Genomic DNA, 27,944 nt, shown 5'->3' on the forward strand with positions numbered 1-27,944 from the left:
TAGAGCAATTCACTTTGTCTGTTCTTCAAGGAGATTTTTCACCCTGGGCTTGCGCTCACTTTCAAAAAAAAAAAAGGCTGACCTGAGCATTTTCTAATTTATTTAAAACATACCAAAGTCAACCCAAAGCCATTTCTTTTTGTTTGGCTCTTTCTTTCTCTGTATTAATTTCAATTCAATCAACGAGGCAGTTGCATAACTGTTGTTTATAATTGCTGTCACGTCAACCCTGAAACTGATCACTGCAACACTGAAGTTATATAAAAAGTTTTGTTAGGATTTTTGTTATTTTTCTCATTTAAATTGTGGGAAGATGAAGTCCTACCCTGGAGAGATGTTTTGCTTTTCTGAGCTCTGTTGCTTATTAGTCCTGTGCTTTGGTGTCTTTTCTCTCTGGTTTTGTTTTACACAGTGCAAGGGTCTGTTTATGCACATAAACTCTTCCAACACAGTTCTGTGCGCCCCATTAATACACAGGCTGTAAAACACACTGCGCTGAGTCAGAGCAGCAACTGGCAAAAGTGAAGTTCACAAAATGGGTAAGCTCTTCAGGAGCAATTTGAACACATTTCTGGAAACACAGACTATATAAATGCTTAAGTGGACTGGGATTGTAATTTACCTTGCTCTTCCGAAGCCAGTGGACCGTTACCCTTCAGTGCTGTGGTAGCAAACCCTGAGGGATCATTTCTCCTTTTATGTGTGTCAAAACATCTTCGTCACTTACACACACAAAACTGATCCTGGAATCAAGAGTCATCACCTCCACCAGCCCACGAACACATCACGGTTTCCTTGCTCCCCTCCCAACCCTTTTGGTTATTCCCCTCCGACTCAGAGGTGTACTCACCTGGGAGGCTTCTCCCCGGCCTCCAAAGAATTCAGTTCATCCACTTTACCATTAGTTTTCTGTCTTTCTAGAGGCAGGAATGCCAGGGGCATACTCACAGCTATCTTTGGCCCGAGGTAGTTTGAAAGCTATACTGCACTGCAGACATAAATGCTTTAAGCCAACAAATAATTAAGGACTGTACTTTGTTTTGGCGTAAATGGATGCTGCCCATATTTATTTGATGTTTCTTGATACTTAACAGCAAGCTGCTTGTAGCTGACATTGGGGTTTTTTCTTAGAAATAGCCTGGAAAGCGTCAAGAGTCTACGCAGAGAAAAAAACAAAAGAGAAAAATACACTGAAGTACCATCAGCACTCGCCACCTCCAAACAGACCCCTCTGGAGATCAGAAAATATTCTGCTTCCTTACAATTTGTATCTTCTCCCCAAGTCCTGCCTCCCTGCGGAGGAGAAGCTTGTTTGGAGATGGGCACAGGATCGCAGCGAACCGTGCCTCTGCTTTCCACTCCAAACTCCAGAGCAGTTTGTACGGGCTGACAGAAGAGCGAAGCCAGGTTCTTGCCGGAGGTTTAACCGAGTAACCTGTTTCGTAAGAGAATTAACCCCGAAAAAACCAGCAATGCCAGCTGTTTCTGTAGGGAAGCAGCAAGGAAGGAGATCGTCAGTCGATGTTTTTTGCATGGTCGTTGTTCAAAATTCCTTCTGAACGAGCACATACAGATTGTGAGTGTGTGCACGCTTGTGCGTACAGGGGAACAAGCAGTACTTTGGGAGAAAAAACTGTTACCTTCTAAAGGATGTATTACAAAACACAGGATCTAGCTGTATGCAGGCATAGGAAGACTGGGAATGCAGTTCTGGCAGATGCGGCGGATGTATTCCCAAGTAAATCCAACCGGTTGTATGTGAATTGTGGGAGGGGGCTGTCTAGGAGTCAGTGATAATAGCGCAGCCACGCAAATAAACAGGCAGTCAAGCAAAGCACCTCCCCTGTGTCGCGGCCATCGACTTCAGCAGTGGGATAGAAGAGTTCAAATCTCAACAACCAGAGGTAAAGGTGGAAGCAAGATATACAGATAGGTGCCCCGTATGCTCTCTAATATTCACCGGGAGACCCTGAGACCGAGACAAAGGCAACTTGCGATCAAAGGCAATTAATTCAAGCCCTTAAAATGGTTTTCAAGCACTTGGGTCTCACTCTGGGTGCCTGCAGGCTATTTCTAAAGCATTTGCAAACAGCAGCTAAGAAAATCAGGGCTACTAGCAGCAAGTGTAAATCTGCTCTCCGAAAAGCACATGTCTCCTCTGAAAAAAAAAAAGCGTTAACAGATCCCCCAACTCAGAAGGGCTGAAGAGCACACGGCTCCGAGCTGTCACCGAGGTTCTACCATGTACGCACTTACCCCTGCTCTGCTCGCTCGTGGTCTCACAGCGATCTCTGCTCTAAGAGCGGCGATGACAAGAGTTACGCTCAGTACTCTGGAGAAGCAGCATACACAAGCAGCTCGTGAAAAGCGCTTTATACTTAATCCGAGCCAGGTTTCTCTTAGCAGCTTCATTTTCACCAGGATATCACATACGTAGGAATGGTGCAGTAAGCCCTGGGAGCACTCTGTTCCCTGCTCTACTACATTCTCGGTAGCTATGAATTCAATCTCATCTCGGCCGCTCTCCACTGTGCAAAAGAAATAGTGCTTCATTACTGTCAGGAATAAAATGCTTCAACGCTATAAGGAAGCCACAGAAAAACTTCAGTGGTGTACTCGTGCTTTGTTACGGACATCTAAAAGATGTTTCATACTAAACTTACAACATATGATCGTGCTTTGGAAAAATCCGCTCCAGTCACAAGTCTGAACCTCGATATCCATCAAAGGTATGTGTTTTAGCAGTCGTGCCTTAGCTTTGTGATAGTATATGTTCATATACAGGCTTTAGATCTGTAACAGTCTGCTAAGCATCACTGCGTACTCCTAACTGGGTCTGTCTGTCTTCAAAGCAGCTAAATTCTTGCTTTTCCAGGAGATCAACAGAGGCAGAGCCTTTACATCTCATTCTCTCCAAAGCCTTCACCAGATACGTTCCCTCTTCCAATTACCCTTCTGCTAAAATACTTCTGCCCCTACACGAGGTCCTCAGGAAACTGAGAACGCGGGAGTTTAGACACTCTCCTCAAACCCCGCCACCCAAGGTTCGTCGCGGCCGCTTACTCTGCACCACGGCATGCTTTTCCATTTTCCTTTTCACTCCCGTGTCAGATGCTGCACACCGCTGGACTGCTAGCATATGAACCACGCCAGCCTGCTTGTTATTCACACAGGCTACCGGGCAGAGTTCGAATCATTTCAGCCAAGCCGTTACAAAACTTCCATTTTCCTACCTGTGCCCTAGCTATGTGTTGATCCAGCCAGCATCCCAGCTCGGTCAGACAGGTGGGTCTGTAGGAGGCAAATTAATTTAATTGCAAGGGTTGCCAGAAACAGCAGAGGTGTATTTTAAGTCCCGTGACTCTAGGCTGTTTCAGGACTATTTTGAAGCTCACACAGCTGCAATCACGGTGACTCTGTCTACTGTCCTTTATAAACATCTTCTGCTTTGACTAATTTGATTAGGCTCGTTCTTGGCTGGCTTTCCATCAATAAAACCCCGTTCAAAAGGCGGCCCCCACCGCTTTTGCAGAATACGGCCTAAAAGAAAACATTAACAAAAGGAAATGTAATATACAATGGAAAATTAAACAGAAACGTGTACTTTATTCGTAATACTCTTTACTCGTGTGACCTCTCCAATCATTTATTAATGCTTGCTGTGCTTTAAACTATCTTCCTCTCAATGACAGCTTCAGCAACAGCGAGTTCTCCTCGTACTCGACTACCTCAAGACTAATTATAAGCAAAAGCTATGAGAGAATGTGGCTCTAGCAAGAGAGCAGCACCTTCTTATGCAAGGTCAAAGCTGGTCTTTTGTACTACAAGCCAACTCTGGTATAGTTAAATAACGACACAAAGCAAAGATATACTCCATAAAACATTAATATTTTAATGAAAAATCTTAAGCTTCATGTTTCTATCCAAAGACACTCAAAACTAGTTTTTCTCCCCCCTTAATTTTGACCTATAATGGGACCAGTTTGGAGATATTTTTTTTTTTGTATTTTAGAACATTTTTTTTTAAAGATTAAACAACCAGGCTAGCAAAAAGGTACCCAATACATACTGTTCTTATATCAAACAAGCTAGTATTTCAATACAATGTAACTATACAGAATATATACATTACACATATGATCACAAAGCAAACACTACAGGCTCAGAACAGATTTGAAAAAACATGATATTCACATTGATTACAATAACTCTAAAAATGATTGTAACGTTGAAACGGCACTTAGTTTACAAAAAAAGTCACAAAAATATATATAGCCACCAAGAACTATGGTTCCTGAAAAATACTAATAGCCAGATAGTATTATATAAAATGTGAAGTGTATTTAAACATCGTATACATTAAAAAACAAAACCAAAACCAAAAAACAATTCTGTTAAGTCAATAAACATGCCAAGTAATCTAGCTGTGGCCAGCATCAACAAGAGAAGCTGTACTGTGGATGAGATGACGACTGGATATACGGCTGGTGACTGGAGACTGGCACAGTTAAGGGGGTTTCACTGTTACTAAAATGCACAAAGAAGCCCAACAATAATTTAATTCACATTTTTTTCCTCCAGCTTACTCTTTTCCCTCTTTGGGGTTTCACCATAGGGCAGCACCTAGAGTGAAGGCACTGCAGGAACAGGGCAAAGAAGCTGTCCAAGAACTTGGTGTAGCCAGGGCTAACAGGTCAGAATATCAAAAGCATGCATCAGCTAAACGAATGGTTAAACAAAATCACTCCTCTGGGGACTTCAGCAACCCTCAGGAAGACTGCAGGTACAGTTGCCACACAGGCTGGCAGCACCAGAAACTGATTCAGCTATTTAGTTTATTATTTTTTTTTAGTGCAACCCGATTTGAGACCTGTGGGACACTGAATTACTGTGATAGCACACGTTGAGTTAACAAAAACCCAGAGCAGTAAGTACTGTTGCATTTAAAAAAATTCACATTTGTTTTTTATGGTACATTTCCTCCAATACTTTGAACCGATTCTATTTGCTAGGGACCTCTGATGTGGCTGAGGTACCGTCCGGCCTTGAACCCTCTTATCTGTCATCAAGATGCTATGGAATTTATTATGTCCATAACTGGAGATGAGAAACCTCCAAAACTGGGTTTCACCTCATAAGCAAAACTCGAACTTAATCGATCTGAATGAAAATTAGCTATTTTCCATATTCTGATGGTGTGGAAGTTGCAATGGATGTAGGAGCGACAGGTGCTCCTGCATCTGCATTTTCTCCATCCCTGCAGGGTGCACAAAGCTCCCGTTCTATTTGCATATAAAATGCTTCATGGTTCGTCTCAGAGAGAGACCGGCAATAGTCTCAGTGCTCTTCCATCCTGGGGCTGGAGGGGAAAGCCAGCAACCAAGAAGCGACTGAAGCCCTCATATAAAAACTTTAAACCATAGCTTAAAAACAATAAAATTTTATCCCGTAAGGGACATATAGGGATCATAGTCTTATAAAATATATTTTACTGCATTGGCAGCTATTACTTTTTAAAAAAGTTTAAATTCATACCTTTTAGACTCAGGATACATGTGAACCCAGAACCATTTTCAATAACCTAGTCTACTAATCTCTCAGTATGAGAGACTTGACCATAGTATCTGCGAGCCTGACAACTGAACTCAAACTGTAGTAAGACAGACAAATCGTCAGGAACACACACCTTTTTTAATGTGGTGTAAGAACAGTGACAAGCAGCTCTTACGGGGAGCTTAAGCTGCTAAATGTGTAGATATCCCCATGGATTTCCAGGGGAGTTGTGCTATGTGTCTGCATCGAAAAACAAAACAAACCCTTACAACCTGGCCAAAACTCCCGCACAGTGAAAACCTAACTTCTTTTTCTTCCACTTTTTGCAGGGAAATAGAAAGCTTCTGAATCTTCTCCCCTCTCCCAAAACACCATGATAAATCAGGAAAAAGCCTATCCCTTCCCCTCCCATTGTTCCCATCAGACGTACTGCTCTACACAATATGCAAGGAGTAAAGACCCCACACAGACTCCGAGAATCCGGGTCCCTGGCATACGGCAGAACCTTGCTAGTTCTGTGGTAGTAAAGGCACTCTGCTTGCAAAATAAATGGGTGAGGACAGGATTTTCCACTGAGTGCAAAGATTGGTGCCGCATGGGAGGAGGATACGCAAAAAGCAAGACATAAATCATTTGGTGAATTCGTTTGGAGACTACTCATTGACAAAGAAACTGCTGCAATGTGTTGTGCGTGTAGCTATTTGGAAGAAATTCTAAACAACTTGTAAGGGCCACAAAGATGAGAAAGGGACTAGAACATCTGCCGTACAGGCTGAGAGTGATTGGGCTGTTCGGCCTGGGGAAGGCTCAGGAGGATCTTACCCATCTGTGAAACTACTGGATAGAAGGGGGCAGAGAAGATGGAGCCAGACCTTTCTCAGTGGGCACAAAGTGAAAAACAAGAAATCCCATGCAAACATACCGAAACCTTTTTAACAGTGAGGGTGGTCAAACACTGGAACAGCTTTCCTAGAGAACTTGGGGACTCTCCATCTTCGCAGATATTCAAAATCTGACTGAGCAACCTGTTCTCGCTGATTCTGCTTTGAGCATGAGGGTTAACTAGATCACCTCCAGAGTCCCTTCCAGTCTCGACTGTTCCGTGATTCTGTGATCCTTGTCACACAGAAACATAAATGCATACCGAATAATGGGGGTTTCCGGGGGTGTGGGGGCAGGAGAGAAAAAATTACAGGAAAAAAAAACAGAAAAGAAAAGAAAAAAAAAGAGGAAAAAAAGAAAAAAAAAAGAGGAAAAAAAGAAAATGCAGTCCAGAGTTCAAAATCCTCTGATAACGTACTGAAAGAAATTTATACTTTAGGTTTAATCCCAAGTGTAGTTTAAGGCAAGTTTCTTCTAGCTTAGTTAGAGATCTATCTTGCTCAATTTGGAATCTAAGCATATTAGCAACAGAGATTGTTTTAAGGTGTCCTATGCTTTTACATCTCTCCTGTGAAGAACACCAGTGTTTCAAAGAACTGAACACTTCCAACAAGTTAGGGACGAGAAATAAAACAATATTTGTGTTTAATCTGTGTTCACTTCTATGGAGAAAAGAGATACTAACAAGAAACGATTACAAACAGGAGAACTAACAAGTAAGCCCAACCCTAAAACGAACAAACCAACAAAAAAAATCCTCTGAAAACTCTTATTGTTCCTGCAGTTGAATCAGACTGAAAAGTGGGAACTAAATTAAGATGTTTCACAGAGATTACAGGGTTAAAAAGAGAATGTGTAACATAGCGTGATGACCAATGAAACCCATGACTTGCCTTGTACCAAGGTGTTAACAGTTAATGATGCTCATTTCTTTTCAAGGAAGAACAGATTAGAGCTGCAAAGTCGTCTTAGCTTTTATTTCCCCTTCTCTTTGGTATTCAGAAAGCAGTTTTCCTTCTGACACAAAATTTTAAGCCTTAAAAATCCAATATCCAGATATGTCTATTCTGTATTTGCACTTCTCCTCACTGATAAACTGTTCAGCAAAATATCTAATGGGTGAAAATGATCAGATTCCAACAGAAGATTACGTCCGTTTGTATCTAACCACCTTTGATCATTACATCCGTACAGTCTGGAAATGTGTTTCTGTGTGAAGTACTTTTTACTACATGAATCACAAAGGATCCCCATACCTGCAAGGTGGAGTGACACTTGTTAGAAAAAAAGAAAATTATGTATGTGAGTTCAGTTTCATAGCCCTATAATTCAGGATAAAGCTCAGCAAAAGACCTTGTCTTGTCTCACTGGCTTCTCAGTTGCAGAAATCAGAACTGGAAGAGAATTGGTCTTTAAATTCAGCCCATCAACAGACACTGGACTAATTCACAGTACAGCATCCCAAATGAAGAATTTCTCCTTCAAGCCCTTTTAAGAAGACTTACACAGGTAGACATACAAGACTGAATTGTAGCAGAGAACTTCTTCGCAGCGTGATGCTAAAACACCCTTTGGATCTGGCGGAGAAACTTCATTCCAGCAACTTGGAAAGGACTTATATCCCAAATGTTTTTGCTCTATCTAACTAAAATGTGGTTTATTGACCTAAAACACAGCAGAGAAAAATTTTAAAGTCACTGAAACCCTTTAAGCTCTTTCCAAAGGGCAATAAACTTTTTTCCTTACGGAAGCTGGCTATTAGTAGAAACAACTCAGACCTACAGAGTATCAAAGCTGCCTAAGCTAACTGAATACAAATTGATCTTGCCATATAATACGACTTTTGTGTCTTCTGTTTCTTCAGAAGCAACCTTTCTCTATTAGTTTCATTTCCTCCCCATATTTGCCTAAAACAAATCCGGACAGAAAGCAACAATTTAAAAAAAAAAACAACAAACAACCAAGATTCAAAACTAAGGGAGTATATCATGCCTTTGGAATACTAAGATCAGGTAATACCTACTTGCTCAGCATGGCATCTGTAGGCGACAGGCATTTGGCATCAAACACCGAGTTAACTTAAGAAGCAGTAAGAAAAATCACAAACCTCCTAATATATTTCCTGATTCAGGTTTCAAAGCAGTACTATAGCCCAAACAGCCTCGACAAAACAAGACTCACTGCTCTGAAAATTCCACACCCTAAATTTGCAGCTTTTTCTAAATATGGAAAAATGAAATTGCAAATCTTTCAATTTATTGCTTACTTGAGCTGTGTATGTAGCTGGAGTAATGGCCTTTAATAAACCGAGTTGGCAAGGACTTAAAATGTTTTGAAACAGGAACAATTCATCATTGCTATATAGGTTTTTTGTAAACAACCCCCTGTTGGGTTAGAAAGATGGCCTCTAAAGAGAGTAAATTGCTCGTTTTGTCCAAAACAGACTAATAAAAATCTCAGAAACTATACATGCATATGTATAAACAAAAAAATGTGCAATAACACACAAAAGAGCTCATTTTTTTCCCATCTGTAAACTCCCTCTAGCTAGCTTTTGGAGATTAGTAAAGATACAGTATACATGACAGGGGGAAGTGATCAGATCTGCAAACAATCTAGCCACGACTTCAGAATTTCAGTTTGGGAAAACCTTCATTTTCATACATTTCATGTAGAAGGTCCCCCTTCTACAGAAAGATACAGTCATGAGATATTTGTCAGGCTTGCACGGATATACACTTTCCTATCATCCTCAATTCATTATGCACCATCAGACTTCTCCTGACCGTAGTATTTCCACGTCTAACCTTAGATGGGCAAATCTGGACAGGCTACCTGATCAAGCAGTTTCTAAAAGGACTGGAATATAAGAAGTAGGAATACCTGCCATGACATCTCTTGGTTTGTCAAAACTGATTCATCTGAGATGAAAAGGGACAACGTGTTTTTAAAAAGCCTGTGACTGTTAGTTTCAAAAATGCTTACTGTTTCCAAGAAAAGGGTTACAGTAAGCGCTTTGAAAAACAGCAGGCACAGAGATAGGAAGTGTCATTTTTCTTTTTTTATGCAGAAGATTAAAGCATCCACTCAAAACTAGTCAAAACTGTTCAATAATGATTTCCAATGCATCCTTTTGTTTGTCATTTTAAAAAGGTTTCCTCTGATTTCTTTCCCTTAACCAGAGGGTCTGCAGAAGCAAGAGAAACTTAATGAGCTGCTCTAACTGTGGAAGAAGAAATAGTTAAAGTGATCTGAATCAGTTGTTCTTCTTTAGAAGTGTATCACAGCTTCCATGATGTTCTGACAAGATCTTTTTGTGCATTCAGTCTTAAATATTTTCACAGAAGTGATCATTCAGTCATGAAAAATAATCTAACATCTGTTGCAGTTTTCTGTTTAAAGCGTAGCTTACAAAGTAAAAAGGGAAAATCTCCCCACTTTTGTTTAAAAAAATTAAATTAAAATGTACAGGACCAAACACAGGCACTTTCCAAAGAACAAAAATGAAACCAAACCATGAATTATTCAATAGTAATAGATGACAGCTCCGGTTTCGGAGGGTCACCTGCGGTTGCCTCAGCAGTGGCGTTAGTCTTTGGCTGCTCTGGCATATCTTCTTCCTTCTCTGCCAACCCACCCAGAGACCCCAAGGGGAAAGTGCTTTCACAATTCTGAGTTGACGACACCTGTGAAATGACAGGCATTTGGACAGAAGAGTTGCTTTCAAAGCCATGCTCCCCTAGCTCATACTGCCCGAGGGTCTCTTCTTGTTCCTGGTTTAAGTAGTCCGGTACTAGGAAGTCACTAGAAGAGGGGCAAAGGACAGAAGAGAAATGTCATTTCTCACACAAACATTAGCGATATCAGTTTCTGTGTATCAGTTAACATCACACAAGCTACGCACTGCATTGCACAGAGAACAAAGATACTCATTTCACATTGCTCCAAGATCATCACAGCGACACACTTCACTAAGCACTATAACCTGGTTCTCATTTAAACACGCAGAGAATGTATTCAAAGGCAGCTATTTCGCATCGCTTTGCATCCATTATTTCCTACACAGCAACTTATTATTTAGATTGTATCACCTGGATGAGAATGAAAGTTAATGGCTGGAACATCATATGGCACTGAAAACCCCATTGAAAAAAGCACGCGCTCAACCTTTAAAAACAAAACAAAAATGAGTTCAGCACTGGCAAAGATGTGGGCCTTTTCCACCACTGAGATAAGATCCACCCGAGAAACAGCAGCAGCACTCCTCTAAGAGGGGACAGGCTGTAAACAGAAGCATGAGGCAAGGAGGCAAGGGTTCTGCTGGAAGCGTACGCAGGCTGCCAACCACAGCGGTGTTCTGTGATGTTGACACGTATCTCACTACTGTGAAAAGAAAGGAATTGCGTTTCCTTCCCGTTTCAGTCCTTTCTGGACCACAGCTCTGTAACTTACTCTTACCAAATGATGGCTGAGCGCACCCAGAGGAAATCTACGGAACTCTCCAGTAGTATTTGCAGAGCATAAGGACATAAAGAAAATAAGGTTTCTTGGCAAATTTTCAGCACCAGACATGTAAGTTTGTACTTGAGGCAAGTATATACATGTTACATACATGCACATTTATTTATATGCTTTGGTTCCTCCTTGTATTAATGCACTTTAAAGCAGTCCTTTTCTTACATGACAGCAGCATTCACTGCTTCAAATCCAGATTTGCAATCAACTAGGCTAAACCTAGTGTCTGTACATTCAAACTAAAGGAAGGCCTATGGACAACTGAAATCACACACTTCAATCTGACTTTAATTCGACGACGACAATAAAATGCTTACCACAATCATGGCATCATCATCCCTTAAGAGTTCTCGCTCTAGTTTTGGCACAAGTGCTAAGAACAAGAACTGTGTAAACCCACAGATTTGAAGCGCTTGTACTTTTAAACAATATTCTGTTGGAAAAAACAGTGACTGGCTTTCCTGGTTTGTTTCGTAGTTTTTTCATTCTACTTCGCTTCTGAGATAACAGGACAAAATGCTGAAATGTTTTGTAGGGGAAAAAGCATGATGTCTAGAGATCACCAGGGATGCTATTGTAGATGCCACAACATTTACAATACATTTCTTTTGCATTGCTGAATACAGATGACTGACACACGCCAAGCTGCACTCTCTCCATACATTTAAGAGCTGAGATCTATCTTTCTCTTTCCTCATTCGCTCTCACATTTTTCCAACTCAAGTTCCAATGGTTACAAACATTTATTTCAGTATGAGAATACAGGCTAGTCTGATGCCTCAGAAGCCTTTTAATAGTCTTTAGGGAAGTGTGCTTATGAGATATGCCAAGACTTTTGTGCCCTGATAAACGAGATGTCCAACTGGCCCTTACTAGTCCAAACCCTATTAGTCTAATAATTTAGTAATACGTTACCTAGAAAATGAAAAAAGAGAAGGTATAGAGTCATGCAATCTTTCCACAACATCCACCATCAAGCAAGTACTTAAAATGAAGTCGTAAGGCTATGCCCTATGTAAGCGCACAGGCCATGTATGAGATTTTGAATAGCAAATCATTTACAGAACTCCACAGATGCTATAGCACAGAATGCTAGGACTTAACACTATTAGCCTGTCCACAGACAGCACTGAAAAGAGAAATTAAGTAGCCCAGAAGCAGCTTCTGCATATCTCTCGATTCTTCAGTGCCCTCCTATATAGCTTAAGACGCTGCAAGACAGATCAGATACAACAGAGAGTGGCGCAAGAATGAATTTGACTGGAATTAGCTGGCAACCTGATGAGAGGCACAACAGGCTGCCCTGAAAGCAGGAAAAGATGATTTAGGAAAAAAAAAAAAAAAGAAAAAAGAAAAAAGGAATTAAAAAAAAAAAAAGGCACGTTTCCCTGTTAGGTTTTTGCTGTGCACCTCACCTGCTCTGGAAGTAGTTTGCTAGCTCTGACGCTTCATGGTTCAAGCTCCTCAGGTGAACGATTAAATTTCCAGAGTTGGTGAACATGGCGCCACATGTTTTGCACTCGTAAATCCGAGGCTTGCGGATAATATGCCGGGAAACCCGCATGTGGTGTTTATATTCCCCGAAGGAAGTGAAAGTGGCACTACATATCTGGCACCGGAAACAGCGTTTACCTTCGTGCTTCAGGCGATGCATCTTTAGCGAGTAAGCTCGGGTGAACTTTTTCCCACAGCGGTCACACTGAAATGGTTTAATGCCTGCGGAAGAGAGAGGAAAAAAAACCCAAAACATTCACCTTTTGTAATGAGAGGTCACTGGCAAAATCCTTCCAGACTCCTAACAGCGAAAGCACAGCAGCTGTGGCCACTCACAGCAAAGCGCTGGTTTAGGAAGAAATTCTCCGTTTCACTTTAAAATGGCAGAAACAATTAGAAGAGAGCTACGTTTTCTCAGACCCAACTGTCAAAAAATTTCCTAACAATGTGACCTGTCCATAACGCTCGCACGCCTTCCTCCCCACAGTTCAAAACGAACACGAGCCTCCATGGATTATGCTATGGATAAGGTCCTGAGCCACAGCCAAAAACTATCTGATGCAGCAGTCATCTCAAACCATCTTTGAACTCCTTTGATCTCGGGAGATTCTTGTGCCAGACTGGTTCCCAACAATGCAATTATCAGACTACCCTTAATTGCAATGTTTTTTTCTGGCTGCCTTTGGCCTCAGAGAAGTGTTCTGGCAGGGGGACCCTGTGCACAAGGATGCCCCTGTAATGCAGCAGGAATGGTGATAAAAGGGTGAAGTAGCAGCCTTTATATTGCGTGGGAACCTCTCTATACAAGAATTTTCAGCAACTTTGCATGACAGACAGCTAAGACAGTTTAGGTTCATGCCTCTCATTTTTTTCTTGTATTAATTTAGAAATTCTGTTAGGCGTTCATTTTTCATTTATCACAGGCACTACTAAAACCCTAAAACATATGAGCTCTGCAACATGTTGCAGTGGCTGGGAGTATGTAATCACACCCAAACAGAACTATTACAACATAATAGACTGAATCACCAAAAAGTTAAGATTTAATAAAAAGACTGAACTCCAGAAAGTGTGGAAATCCAAACATGAGGCCAAGAATCTGGAATATGGAGCTCCATTCATAATAGGGCTGTCAAGGAATAAAAAAAGGATTTTTCAAAAGGCTGAATGTGCATCAGTCCAGGCTGTTAATTCCACCAGTCTTTCACTCTGCTTTCCTTACATTCAAAGCCGGAGCTGAACTTTTAATTGGGGCTTTTATACAGAGAAAGCTGTAGTTACGGTTACACTGAAACTCCTTGTTAAGCATGTGAAAGCAAGTTAATATACTAGAATATTGTCTCGTGGAGCTAAAACTTTTCATGCTTTCGTACTGTCCAAGGGCATCTACTTCCTCCGATAAGTCCGAGGAAAATCTCTTCAGCCATTTTGCTTATGTGAAAACACTTTCAACATCTGCAAGTTCTGAGAGTTTCTTCTGCGTGCTAATTACTCTAACACAGCTATTTAAATCTCACCCAACTTTGCCCAGGGGTTGCCAGTTGACAGGTCGGCCACAGATGCTTTGCTGAAGCCTGTCTGGCTGCTGTCAGTTAAGACTTTAGCAACCAGCCTGGGATAGTTTTGCACTTGATATGCCCACAAAGTTTGTATTAAACGTGTATTATTACCGCTGGCCTAAACATAGTCTGGTCATTTTGCTTGAAAGGTTTTGACAAATAATTGCTGACAGTGGAAAAAATTACATCTTGACACTTGAGGTTGCTCTGCCCAAGAACAGTACAGCATCTGTGCGCAGGCTTGAGTCAAGCTCAATCCAGCAGATGCTAAACCATGAGGCTCAGTGCTAAAGCGCAATAACCCTTTAATATCCCCTTCATTCGCTCAAATGTCAACACTACTGCCAGATAACGCTGACAGGTCTTGAACACCGACAGCAAAGACATTAGGAGTTCATACTTGGTTAGGAATCAAAATAAATGTACCAATTTGGGGATCAAGACTCAGAGGAGGCATTCACATGAACCTTTTGCTACCTGTACTATATCTGTAGTACCTAAATTGATCATCAAGCCAATCCAGTTGTCCTGCAATCCCTCCAAACACTCTGAGATTGAAAGGTATACAACTTTCTTCAATGCAAAGACATTAGATAGACCGTAGTTTCTTATGGCTGCAAGTCCCCTCTAAAACACAGCAGACAATTACAACATGTAAGAGGAAGAACTTTGATCTACATTCACTTCTTTAGTATAATAAAAACCCCAGTATACTTTATTTCATCTCAAACCTTTATCATGAAACTGACTTATTCTGATGGGTGTCAGACAATCAGATCTTTTTTCAGTCCACACAAATGCTAATCATCCATGAACAGAGCTATCAGTCAGATCTGATGTATCAAAACAAGCATTCAGTGAGACATACCTCTAACCAATCTTTCTGAAATCGGTTCTCAAGCACTTGGCAGGTGATTAAAAAAGAACTGCATTATTTTATTTGCGGCACAGTGAGCAAAACCCTGTGAGTCTATAAATGAGCAATTTTTGGAAGCAGTAACGTTTCTTACCTGAGTGGATAAGCATGTGTTGTTTTAAGTTCTGAATGCGAGTGAACCGGACCCCGCAGGTTGGACACTGAAAAGGTCTGTCTGGACCATTTGGGCTGGGTCTCTCTGTGCTGCTGGTAGAAGGAGCAATGTAGAGTTGGTAGGGATACTGAACGTTCTCCAAACTACAAAGAAAAAATTCACTGATTTACAAGCAAGCTAAAGGAAAAAAAAACCTAAGAAGCCTTGTCCGTGGAAATGTGAACGTTGAACACATTTGTACGAGAAGAAAAAAAAGACCAGCGCTTCACATTTCTGTTGAAATCGGTATCTAGGTTGGAAATCTCTGCCTCTATAGCAACGTGTCTGACCTGCATCTGAAGTCTTATCGCCACTGACTTCACACACCTGAACAAAACCAGAGGATAACCTCTGCCTTCCATTTCTTTGGGCAACAGGTCTGAGCACCAGCTGCAAACTGAACTTTATTTTCCAGGCATGGGCATTTTCTCAAGCATATCGATGACTTACAATCAGCAAACAGACCCTAAAGGCAGAATTTAAAGAACGGAGCAAATTGGAAAGCAAAGGAGTGTTTTTGCAGTTTCAGTGATATTTACACACAAAATTAAAGCCCATTCATTTTCATTTCAATCCAAGTCCAATGAACAAACATTAGTATCTACAACTACATATTGTTAAGCTTAGAATATTAATCTAATTAATCAATTCTTGCTCCTTGTCTGATTCAATCAGCTCTACGAGAATAGTTCAAGCTATTCTCTGTTAAAAAGATTCTATGTTAAAAAACAGCACACAGACTATAATAAAGGAATGATTTAACTTTCCAAGTAATTTATTTAAAACTGACTAATTGCTTCTCCATAGCCTCTAGCTGCAAACTGTTTAAGGGAACTGTTTAAGCGTTACAATCCCAGTCCTCTGGCAAGGAACTTGCTTTGCTAAAGGGCATAGTAAGCTAAAAACAAATCTGCTGGTACAAACATCATAGCAATAGGAGTTTGTACTTACCTGGGGTTTCCCTTTCCTGAGCATTAAGGTCTATATTTTTTGTTGAAATAGATATTTCAGCTTGCTCGCAGCCTGACAGAAGATCAGACATCACTGGCAGCAGGGAACTGCTCTGACCCGGAATATTCCACAGCCAGAACAATGCAATTTTAGTTTTACTAAACCGTAATGTCTGAAATCTATTGAGAAAAAAGTACAACGATGTCTCCTGTTGCACACAGTCAGAAAGTCTCCCTGACTGAACAAATTCTTTCCCTGCTCTGCTTCCATCTCGAGCCCAGATTATTGGTTTCAAGGTTCGGCTGAATTTGTGGGCTTCTAATGTTCACGGGAATGAAACGTGCACCTTGCAAAAATACATTCTCCTACATCATACAAAAATCCACAGACCAGATCGGCACAGGACGGCAAAGAACTAGGGTAATCTCTTTAAAATCAATACCTTAATTGTCTTTATCTCCTCTGGAAATGGATGTCAATACAACTGTGAGAACTGGGTGTCTGAATTCAGAGTACAATGATGGGTGTCAGTAGCAAAAGTTCCAATTGTATAATTTATCTGGAGAGTGAGCGAGCACCAGGTCTCCCTCGATACACACAGGATGAAAGAGCTTCCTGCAGGAGTTCAGCATCAATCAAGTCTGTAAAAACCCAGAAGGATTTCTGCTCTCATGCAACTGGAATATTTGCTCTAAGGAAGAAATTTTATTGTCCTTCGATTCTTTTTATAGACAGTAGGGTCCTAGAGAGCTGTGGAAAACATAGATGCTGACATACTTGTTGATCTTTGCTAAAGGGAGTATTTCCAAGAGGGAAGTTACCAGCTCATGCCCTGGGCCTGGCAGAGTGTAGTTCCCTGCCGCGTATAGGTCTAAAAAGGCCAGCCGAGGCCTCATCAGACCCACCTGAAACAAATGAGGGTATTTGTAAACACGGGTTCTGATTTGTCTAACCAAATTTCTGACAAACCCTGGCGCTCCCCTCCCTCCCTGTGAGCAGATCACTAGATAAAGAACAGATTTTTCTCTACTCAGACATGGAAACATTAGTTTTGTCTCTGGAGTTGGTATGACCATACACTTTCCACTTTACCAGTGACAACTCCACCAACACAGACCAACAGACCGATCTGTTATCAAAAAAAAAAAAAAAGGAACAACATTGCAAAAAACGCGTAAGGCATAGAAGTTCAGCTGCCATAACAGCCTAGTAATCAAATGGCCAAATGGATCCGGGCCCAGGACGGCCAACTTGCCCCTCACCTGGCATTTGACAAATGTCACGCAGTCTGGCTAAGGGGCACATTCCTTCAGAAAAGGTTTCCTTGCGCTCAGCTGATCAGAGAATTCACAATCAAAATTTTCACAGCTACGTGCAACAGAAGCGACAGCTGCAATGCAGGGTTGATAAAAGGGACAACAGGCTGGGCAGCCAGCACTCCTGCTCTTGGATGTACACAGACACACACAGGTAGTGCGCTCAAATAAGTATTGCGTTTGTTTTCTGCGACATTTGCTTTATAGAGAACTTCAGCTTCTGGTAACACAATTCTCAGGTTCTTCCTCCCTCCTTCTTGTATTAAGGGACTGTGAGGAGGCAACAGCGCATTGTGCTCCGAGAGCTTCCTAGGGAGACACTCAAACTAGGACAGAAATTAGGAATCACAGCCCTCCTTTTTTTTCCCAGCTTTCTCAGGCTAGTTCATCCTCAAAGCCTGTACTGGTGCCAGCTTCTCTGCAATTGAAACAGCCAGGAGAAGCGCTACGGGGACAACCTTCCCAGCAGAAATTGAAAATCAAGTTTTGGTTTTTCCTACACAAAAGCTTCACAATGAGAAAGGCTGATTAAAGCAGATCAAATGGCAATCAGGAGGCTCTCCAGCTACCAGTGACTGGCATGTCTTTTTCCATCCTTACACTGCAAGCAGGCTGAAATACCTATTGGTGACACAAGCGCGCACCTTAGCACAATGAACAAATTACATTTAAAACACAAACATATTTTCTCTCCCCTGCTTCTTTTTTTCCATATATATTCAATGGCATGCAATTTGTGCTAAATGTGGCATTTAACAGTTGAGATTCGTCTAACATCTCAGATAATTTCTCTAAGAGCTAGACAAAGAGATAGGTTTAAAATGTTTTCACTGCAAGGCTAAAATATTCTACTTGCATTTTTTTCTTCTCTTCAGCAAGAGGTTTAACTGTGTAGAACAACACTCTGACAAATGTGAATGCCAAAATGCTCAGTGAGCCTAGAAACATTATCTATTTGTAAATAACACTTATTTTCGAAAAGTGGAGGCTCTCATTATATTGGATCAGAGAGTTCTTTTATAATTGAGTCTTTGCAACTCCCTTTTAAATCAGCAAACTGATACAGAGGCTAACTGTTAAACCAGCCAAGGCTGAATTACAGATCTATGTCAGAAAAGTATATTACAATCCAAATGTGAAATATCAGAGAAAGAATGCATCAGACTTCACTGTGAAACAGTAGTTTTAATACTTAACAAATTCCTGTGTGTCTATTAAGCTGACAACAATTACATGTGACCTGCTGTTTATGAAACACTGACTATGGAAGAGGACCAATTAATGACGTTAATTATTAACACAGAAACAGAAGAGAGAAGATGTTTTAAACTTTGAAATATTTATGATTGTTTCCATGGTGGTAAGGATGTAATACTGAAAGACCTTTTTTAGATGGACTAGTCTTTTGCTTTGTTTTATGAACAGAAATATAACATATACTTGCCAAAAAAACCCCCATTTCTCACTACAAACTTGCATTGTCCACTCACAACTGATTTTGACATGTTGAGAATTTCTGCTAATAAACCAATGTACAACATGGACTTAAACTAAAGGTGCATTTAAAAAAAACCACCACAACAAAACAAAAGTAAAGTGGGGGAAATTTTCTCCATCCATATGATTCACTGATCATGTCTTCATTTGATTCAGCTAGAGATACACATTTTACCTTACTCAGAACTCTTGTGCACCCAAAACTGTGTGCCCAAATTGCTACACAGAGAATGACAGGCTGTATTTATTTGCTGATGTGCCCATCCAGTGCCTGAAATGGGAATTTAGAAGTTCGGTGCTCAAAGGGCTGTCACAGCGTATCAGAATGCCCTGTCCCATCCTGACAGGCATACGCACACATGCCTGTGAAAGAAAACTTTTGGGGACTTGAAAGCACCATTTTACACATTTAATTGATTGACAGAATAAGCAGAGTCTTGGCACTTTCACTTGAATTTATAAAGTACATCACTTGGTAGAAAATTTTAGTTCTGGAGTCCAAAATTCTCATAAATTCCTATATCTGTTCATTCCTTACTGTGATATAAACTACGTGCAAATTCTAGTTCATTTTGCTGATGCTTCTGTTACTCTGAGACTAATTATTTTCAAATTTGGGCATAAACTAAGGCAAATATTCTTTCCTTTGCTGCATGGAAGAGACCTTTAAGTGGGAATTTTCAGTGCGTTTAAAGGATTTTATTTATCCCGAATTATTCTGTGCAGTTTGCACCAAAGCTCTGCAATTTTATAGGAAATTTCTGAAATAATCCTCTGCTGAAAATATGTATGCCACTTGACTTTAGAATTATAGCTTTAAAAACCTGGATTAGTTCTAATGTAACATGTGCTCCTACTATCAATTCATACCCTAAATGCTGGGTATTATTTTTATACTGAGTTGTTAGCAGATAGATAACATCTTCTGTGTCATACAAAAAAATCTTATCTAGGCAGTTATTTTCCCTCCAGATTTAATCCTGCAATGGGACAGGTTTTAGATGGAAATGTCAGGAAAGGTTTTACGAGCTATGAAAATGCAGCTCTTGATAGTTATCTCTATAGGGAGTTTCACTTGACACAGTTTCTGGAACAACTCCCAAAGGTTCACACTTCTTCCTCAGATCCACTTGTCTAACAAAACACTATGCAAAAGCTAGCTATACACACACTTGACACAGCGCAAAAGCAAAGAAATAGAAGTCAAACCAGTTCTGTGTACCCTTGTAAGCCACTTGCAGGTACATCGCTTTGGTCCGTGAGAACTACGATACATCTTTGACCAAAGAGACCCATTTTGGTTTGGCCTTCTCTGCCAAAAAGACCGCTAAATATTTACAGTAAAGTGACACACAGCACCTTAGTAAGAAGCTACACGCAGAAAGTTTGGGAGAAAAGATTTCAGGCTGCTCTGCCTGTTCTGTGGTTTACGGCAATAGCAATCTCTGGTGAAGCCAAGACTAGGCACTTGTTCTCATTTTGTTGCTTTTGTGCCTTTATGTCAGCTTTAGCATGCATGCAACTACCACACCTGTTTCACAGTAAAGATTTTTTTTTCAAATTGGCATTAATAAAGAGCAGTGATGAAGGAACAGTAAAAACATGAATATCTTTCTTCACCAGTGTTGCCTGGAAATAGACAGGAAATGAAGGAACAAGTAAGCAAATTCTGACTTTCATCACCTACATTCTTCTACAGCATCTGAACCTTCAGGCACTGATTGTATGTTGATCAACACAGAGAATTAGATGTACAAACAACTAAACATTCTGGGATTAAGGCTGGGTAGGTTAATTACAGCACAGCACTTGCTGCAGAACAGTTTGCACACTACATTGGTACATACCGATCATCATCATCTGCATGAGCGTTAGTGCCAGAGGTACTCTGGAGTGTGGGCAATCCCTCCGTAACCCCCTCATCTATTGAGCCTAGGCAAAGAAAAAAGGGCAATTTAATGCAAATAAGTGTTCAAAAAGGGTTGGGGGGGCTGGTAAATACATATGAAGCTTGCTTTCCCAAATCTGTGAGAGACACTGCTTCCTGGGTGATAAGATACTAAAATTGTCTTGGGAAAATCATTTCGAAAACCCAGAAGCAACATGTTCCAAATAAGCTTCTCCTCTGCACAGACTATCTAGCAAATGGACAATTCAATAAAGGGCAAATATTTGGCACACCTAGAAAATGGAAAGAATCTATGTTAAATACAGCCAGAGTTTTCAAAACACATCCAGTACTAACACTGTAAAGCAGAAATGTTACCTTCACCTAAAGGGACCATTTCATCAATTTTCAAGACTTCTTAAACAATAAAGAGTTCCATCCTGCTACACTACATTGCTTTTGTGTTCCAAATCTTCCATACATATATATATATATAAAATATATCTGTTCCCTGATAACGTCTTCACTTATTGATAAGATGCTGAGACAGGAAGAGCCCTCTGAGAAATTAGAAATGCAGCACAAAAGAGACCACGCATCTGTTTGCAGGGGAAATTATACACAAAACCAGAGCTTTGTTCAGTGCACTGACATTCAAACAACTGTAGCTCAAGTGCATTTTGGAAGCAGAATCTAAGCAGCACTAAAGCAAAGCTACGACTTCGTTCACCTGATGTGCTGTTGCTCAGATGGGCCTCCCTCCTCACCCCTTGGAGTTTGGCATTAAGTCCTTGTTTAGGTGTATTACGCAAGGTTATTGTGGCCTGATGTCACCCTAACAGGGAGGGAAGACGGTGGTACGGTACTAAAACAATTCTAAGAACCGGTACCCCCACCCCAACTATACCCCCTTGATAAAAAAGAAATAAAAATCCTCTTGGTTTGGTTATGATTATGTAGATAAACAATAAACCCTGCCCTGCTTTGTCTTTAAGCTGAGCACAGAGAGCCGACTGGATCACCTCGCATTCCTCCTCTTCCTCTGATGATGTCTATAGGTGCAATGGGAGGTGACAAAAACGAATGGTTGAACTCCGCCAAATTTCCAAAGGATCAGAATTGCTGTTGTTCCTCTCCAAAACAGGGGCTCCTAAATCATTACGTATGCACGATTAGTAGCGTGAAAGTCACTTGGAAGTTGTAATTCCATCTTGCCTCCCTCTCCCTCTGTTGAGGCTGCACACGAAGCACCGCTTGAACTTTTCTGAACAGTCAAGCAGGCTTTGGGTCTCTATCACTGAATCCACGTGAGGTGAGAACAGATGGGGGAAGATATCTCCCTCTACACCTACATCTTGAGAACAAGAGAAGCTTAGGACAGTGCTAGGAGCCACTCTTACTGCCAAGGTTAAAAAGAATTGTGCTTTCTGAGAGACTGGTACGTGAGCAACTGGAATTTGGGAACCTGCTTCTAAAGCTCACTAGGAAAATCAAGTATCACTAGGTCCACAATGAGAAGTGTCCGACAAAATGGAAAACCAAAGAGAAGGAACAAAGACATGGAAAGTAAAGCAGAAAATGTGCGTATTTTGTCAAAAAGAACGAGAGTAGTGTCTCCAGAAAAGGCTGCCCCATAAAGGTCAGTGTGTTCTACAAAACCTTGCTGAAGTGCAAGATTATTGTCTTAACGCAACCCCATGTTCCGGGGCCAGTGACGGCAAGAAACTTGCACCTCCAGCAGTTTAAAAATGACACTAAGAGAATCAAAACTTTTTATTTTGTTACGAGCTGACAAATTACATTTGGGAAATTCAGCAACTAAGCAATCCATAAAGTTACAAAAGTTAATTCTGTTTTGATTTATTCTTCTTTTTCATGAAATACTTAACTGAAAGTCTACTGAAAAATAAGCCCAATTGCTCTTCTTAGGTTTAATTTTATGCCTTCACCTCTCAAATGGAAACAGTGTTAATGAGTTATGAAAATATCTCCTCAGACATAGCTATTGTTGTAACCATAATGACTTATTTATCAAGGCCCTGCTTCACGTCTCCTTCCATATTATAAAGTGCTTCCAAATATAAGAAATTGCAAATGAACAATTCTTGAAATTGCCCAAAGAGTGAATAAGAGCTTTTTGCAGTATCAGAAAGAGAGGCAGGAATGCTTTTATAAATGCACTATAAAACACTGAGATAAATATATGCAATTACACAAGGAAAATATGTTCAGGGAAAAGAAAGCTGCATTTTTAACATATCTTGCTGCCTCCATTTGCTGTTCTTATATTACTGCATAAGGCAATACATTTTGGGGAGGTAAAAAGTGCTTTCTAGCTACAAAGCCTGCCTTATCATATATTAGGTACATGTGAACTGTGCTCAAAAGCAAGAGCACTGCTTCTCTTTACAGCAAAATGTGAATAAAAACTATTCTGAGGATAGTTAACAATGTTATATGCGAAGACTGCTAAATATTCAGTCAAACATATTCAAAGAGAAAGAACAGATTTGCACTTTGAAGACTCTGGCCTAGCACGTTTTTCTTCTCCCTGTAGCCATTTGAAGGAAGAACATGCTGTACTAACATCCTCAATAACAGACATTTAACTTCAAACTTTATAATCACTAAAGCCTAAGATCCTCTGCCCCATGCCGTACAAATGGTCAGGTACGTGACCTCAGTGGTACAAAACCCAGAACAGGAAACGGGAAACTTTCCCCAAAATGGCTTCAAAAAGAGATACCTTTTGAAGACAGATGTGCACAGCTGCTTGTCAACAGAAATCATTTCAGGAAACTGGCTGAAGCAAGAACAAAAGTCAGTAAGGTGCCTGGCTACTGGAGCACATTACAAAGTATTTTTTATTAACGCTAAGACTCTCTTAGGAAAGGAGATTTTATAGCATCCAGCGGCACCTCTCTCTCTACAATCCAGTCCTAGTCTCACATTCTCATGCCCCAATTCATTCACGCCACTTTTGAGTATGAAATTTTTCTGTATTTCTAACTACAGGAGAGGTCCTCCAAAACCTTCCGTAGATCATATACTACTCATCTGTAACCCAGAGTTTACACCCAGTTTGTTCTTTTAAGCTGCTTGCATACGGTGTTTATAGTCGGTAAAACTCCCTCCTTTCACTTGATACGCTATTTCTAACTTCCTCTAATCACTATTTCTACTTGTTCTATTTTGTCTGTGACGGCACAATTAGATCGATGACACAATATGCATCTCTTTCTACATAGCCCTGGCAAGGGCCTTCCAAAGTTCCTATTATAATGAGTTAAAAACTGACTCAAACTAAACCTGTTCTTGAACAAGGACCACATTTCCTGGAGACTACCCAGCAAACAAATTGTTTCTTTTAGTTTTGAATCTACGCACTATTTTTGGCAAACTACACTTAAACATTTACATTTAAACTGATAGCAAGTCTGCTTCTCAGAAAAGGTAAACAGCCTTGTCTCCAGTAAATCTACCATTTTTGTTTGGAAAAAGCATTGCCAATCTAAAATACCAACAAACGAGCTGTAAGAACTGATGAGCAAAAACAATAACATAAAGTCTTGAAGGATGGGATAAATGGAAAATATTTTCATTTCTTTTTATTACCTGAATAGTTTAAGAACACTGATGATATATTGAAGTCCTGGAATGGTCTGACTGATCTAACGCTCGCTGTCTTCAGAGAAGGCACAGTGTTATGCTGACCAAACAAAACAAATAATGCAGGCTACTAGGCTACATTTATTTACTTTGTTGTGTAGTTTATTTATTTAACTGAAGCAGCCTTTCATGTATACATTATTTGAATGAAGCAGACCAATACATCTGCCACCCTTACACTCTTCAAACAAAACAGGCTTTATTAAAAATCTTTCAATAAACTCTACCGAGTACAGGTCAAGACACTTAACCGAAAGCAAAATAGCCGACTCAGGCAAAATTCTGGCAATTACACTCGAAATATTGCAAACTCTCTATCTTCTGACTTACTAAAAGCCATTCAATGCATTCTGCACAAAGAGGAAAAAGGGGATTGTTACAGTAACCTTTAAGTATTAGCTATTAATAAACAACAGCCTGCTCGAAGAACCCAAAACGGGCTTCAAATTGTCTTTCATGGAAAAAAGGTTTCTCTCAGCAGTTGGCAGTGTTTGAAGAAGCAACTTGAGAACCAAATCCCACAGAAATGGAAAGATTCTCAATATTATGACTGTGTGGTTTTGTTTTCGTCTGGGCCATTAAGATGAGAGTGTTCCACCACTTATTTTGCAAATCTTCTTACAAAGGCTCTCTGTCATGATTATACAAGGTTTTAAGTCTGGTGCAAAGTACCATTCTATCCCTCTGTGGCTACAGCCACAAGTCTTTTAGATTTGGTGTCGCAGCTCAGCTGAGATCATGCACTTTGACATGAAGGAAAACAGAATTATTTTCCCCAGCCAAGCAACTAGAGGTAAAAAGGGTTATCGATCTCTGCTGAAGAAGGAGGTCTACCAACAGGCTTACCTTTCTTAGCTGTCTTCTGCAAAGTTATTTAGAAGAGCTCCAAGTCTCATCCCCCATTGGGGTTTACATGCAGCATTCCATAAACCAGGGGAAAAAAGGCTGTTTCTCAAAAGTAAAGCATGACAAAACAGGCAGATCCCCTCCACTAAAATCACAGTGCACACATGCCTATTTGAACACGTATCCAACCCCTGAAACGGTCATACCTATAGAGGAAGACTGTGGGCTGATCAGGAGATCTTCCTGCACTTGCTCGCTTCCTGGGACCGTCTGCTGATCGCTCAGAGAGCTCTGGGATGCACTAACAGGCTGCGATACCTCCTCGTGCACCTCCTCGTCACTTAACCTTTCCACTTTGACACGCACGTCTTCCTCAATCACAAGGGGAGAACTGGCTTTTGTGCTCTCACAAGTCATGTAATCTGTAATTCTTCTGTTGGACTCGGAGGGTCCAGGCATTTCCAAAGTCCTAGAGTTCTCCGCCTGCTTCACCTTCTCAGACTGAAGTCTTCGATCAATTCCAAAAGGAAAAGTCCAGGGAAAAGCTAACGATGAGTCCACGGGCTGATTTCTGGACTCTGGGTAAGAAGTTGAAGGATTCAGCACTTGGGGGGAACTTGTTTGTGTGTTACACTTAAGGGGGCTCTCGGGAGACATAACAATGTAGCTTTTGCGCTTTCTTCGTGACTCTCGGCAAACAGGAATGGTTCTTTCCACTACGCTGCACTCGGAAGAAACTGGAGAAAGGCTGCCATCCCGAGAAGTAAAATTGCAGTTTGCGCTGTTCTCCTGTCCTGCATCCAGCACCTTCTCTTGCTGGCTGTTGGGCGTGTTCCATAAAATGCTGGACTTCATGAATTCCGAGCACGTGCTAGCAACGCTGAACATCTGCATGTAGCTGGCTGCAGCCAACACATCGATAATGTTTTCTGTATTAATAGATAGTGTTGCTGTGTAAGCATATTCCAGGAGAGGTATAAAACCAGTCACTGTCACATGGTGCAGGTCTAACACGCTCTTGCTCTCGTCTTCTGCTTGGCCGACGAGCTTGGAACGGAAGAAGTCGCTGCAGGCTGCCAAAACCACCTTGTGCGCCCTGAAGATTTTGTCCTGGACGCGGATGGTGATATCACAAAAATGTCCATCGTTACGAAGCATGTTCAGCTTTCCCAGCATCTCCTGACTGTGAGCAGGGGAATTATGAGTGAATGTTTTAACACCCATTTTTTCACCTTTATGCTAGCGTTCTTTCCACATATGAGAGATCACAGGTACCCTAGAACAAAGAGGAAAACTGTCATTTTCATCTCTGAAAGCAAAAGTGAAGTGGCTGCACTGTTATAAGACTCTGTATGAAGAAAATCCAGCCTAGTTCTCTAGGGTCAGGTTTTTCCTCGGATTCAGACTGTGCAATGGACTAACTCTACAGAATGCAATTACCTACCTGTACTTTTCAAAAACGCAGATCAAATTATTTGCAATTTATCACTAATATCATCTTCCACATTTCTGCTACTGCCCACTCAAAACAAATTCCTAACACAGCTTAGGGAAAAACAGATGTTGTAATACTGAAAAGAAAGCATTTTTAAAACTATCATCTGTGTGAGAAACCTGTATTTTTATTTTCTGGGCCCATGAAACTATTGTTTATGGTTCTTAAACCTGACAGGCTTTGCCAAACGTTTCTTTTAAGTGGAAAAGTTGTTAGCTCAGGTCCACTACAAGTGTGCAGGAGCAAGCAAATCTCCCAGACAAGGTATTTAATACCAGAAAAGCTTTAGAGAAACTACAGCATGAATTTCCAAAGGACAGAGTTCAAGCTAGTAAACATAAAATAAGAGTTGCCAATAGCTCTGCTTTCCTGCTGTAGCGCAGGTACCGATTGCCTAAAGCTGCTTTTAATAAATAGCTTTGGACAAGGATGAGAAGTTATTGAAAATTCCTTCAAAAACACAATGGATTATAAACCTCAAAGGAAAGTTTAAGTTTACATCAAATACACATAAACTGATTTTATATATGAGATAAGTAATATGAGGAGGGCAACTTCTTTCTTCTGAAAAATACAAAACTGCCCTCTTGGGGACCAGTTCTCTTCTGTGTGGGAACAGATGCGTGGTTTGTGTGCAAGGCCCTGAAGGAGGAGAAAGGGGTGCGTGCCCCACATCGCAGGTTTTAAGGCTGCAGCAGTATCTGAAAAATAAATGCCTCTGATTTGAGGAGGATGAAGCTGATCCATGACTCGCTCTCTCTGCAATACACAGGGGAAAGACGCCGTGCCAAGCCAAGTGCAATATGCCCAGACGTCCTCGGCCCCCGCAGTGGAACTCCTCTGGCCACCAAGGCTGTCTCTATTTGCAGAGAGCAAAGCATCTCTGAACGAGGAAAATCAGCTCCTGGGTTCTCTCCAATTATTTCTGAATTATTTCACTGTAAAGGAAACATAAGCCACCACGTTTCACCTTCTTAAGCCCTCCCCAAGGTTCCATGAAAAGTCTTCTGTGTTCCACATGACTCACACAATTAACATGATATAGAAACATCATCTCAGTGAAGTTGGTGGTTAAACATCAGCAACATAATTGGATCTGATTATTTCCCGGAGTCAGCCAGCTTCTTCACATCATCCTTCTCCTTTCCCTTAAATGTATGCAAAAACATACCACGCTTGCAAATTGCTCATGTGGAACTTCGCAGATAC

At 40.8% G+C, this 27,944-nt stretch overlaps 1 protein-coding gene across 8 annotated transcripts in view; it reads right to left on the bottom strand.

The window, feature by feature from the left end:
* Window positions 1-299: 299 nt before the first annotated feature.
* Window positions 300-27,944, bottom strand: part of ZBTB44 (zinc finger and BTB domain containing 44) — a 45,141-nt gene continuing 17,496 nt past the window's right edge. Inside the window, exons 2-7 of one of the 8 annotated variants that reach the window (XR_005831218.1) lie at window positions 25,447-26,516; window positions 20,685-20,769; window positions 15,014-15,177; window positions 12,583-12,666; window positions 3,234-3,540; window positions 303-2,528 (exon numbers count right to left, since the gene is read on the bottom strand). Coding sequence is in view for 7 of the 8 variants with exons in the window: in XM_040615976.1 (XP_040471910.1) it covers window positions 9,957-10,239; window positions 12,366-12,666; window positions 15,014-15,177; window positions 20,685-20,769; window positions 25,447-26,464 (1,851 nt within the window). In the remaining variant the exon portion in view is untranslated. Of the gene's footprint in view, window positions 3,541-3,869; window positions 10,240-12,365; window positions 12,667-15,013; window positions 15,178-20,684; window positions 20,770-25,446; window positions 26,517-27,944 lie in introns of those variants that run through there. The other 7 variants (XM_040615980.1, XM_040615979.1, XM_040615978.1 and 4 more) reach the window with 7 other exon arrangements.

Source organism: Falco naumanni, chromosome 16, assembly GCF_017639655.2.
Source record: "Falco naumanni isolate bFalNau1 chromosome 16, bFalNau1.pat, whole genome shotgun sequence".
NCBI classification, from domain to species: Eukaryota; Metazoa; Chordata; class Aves; order Falconiformes; family Falconidae; genus Falco; species Falco naumanni.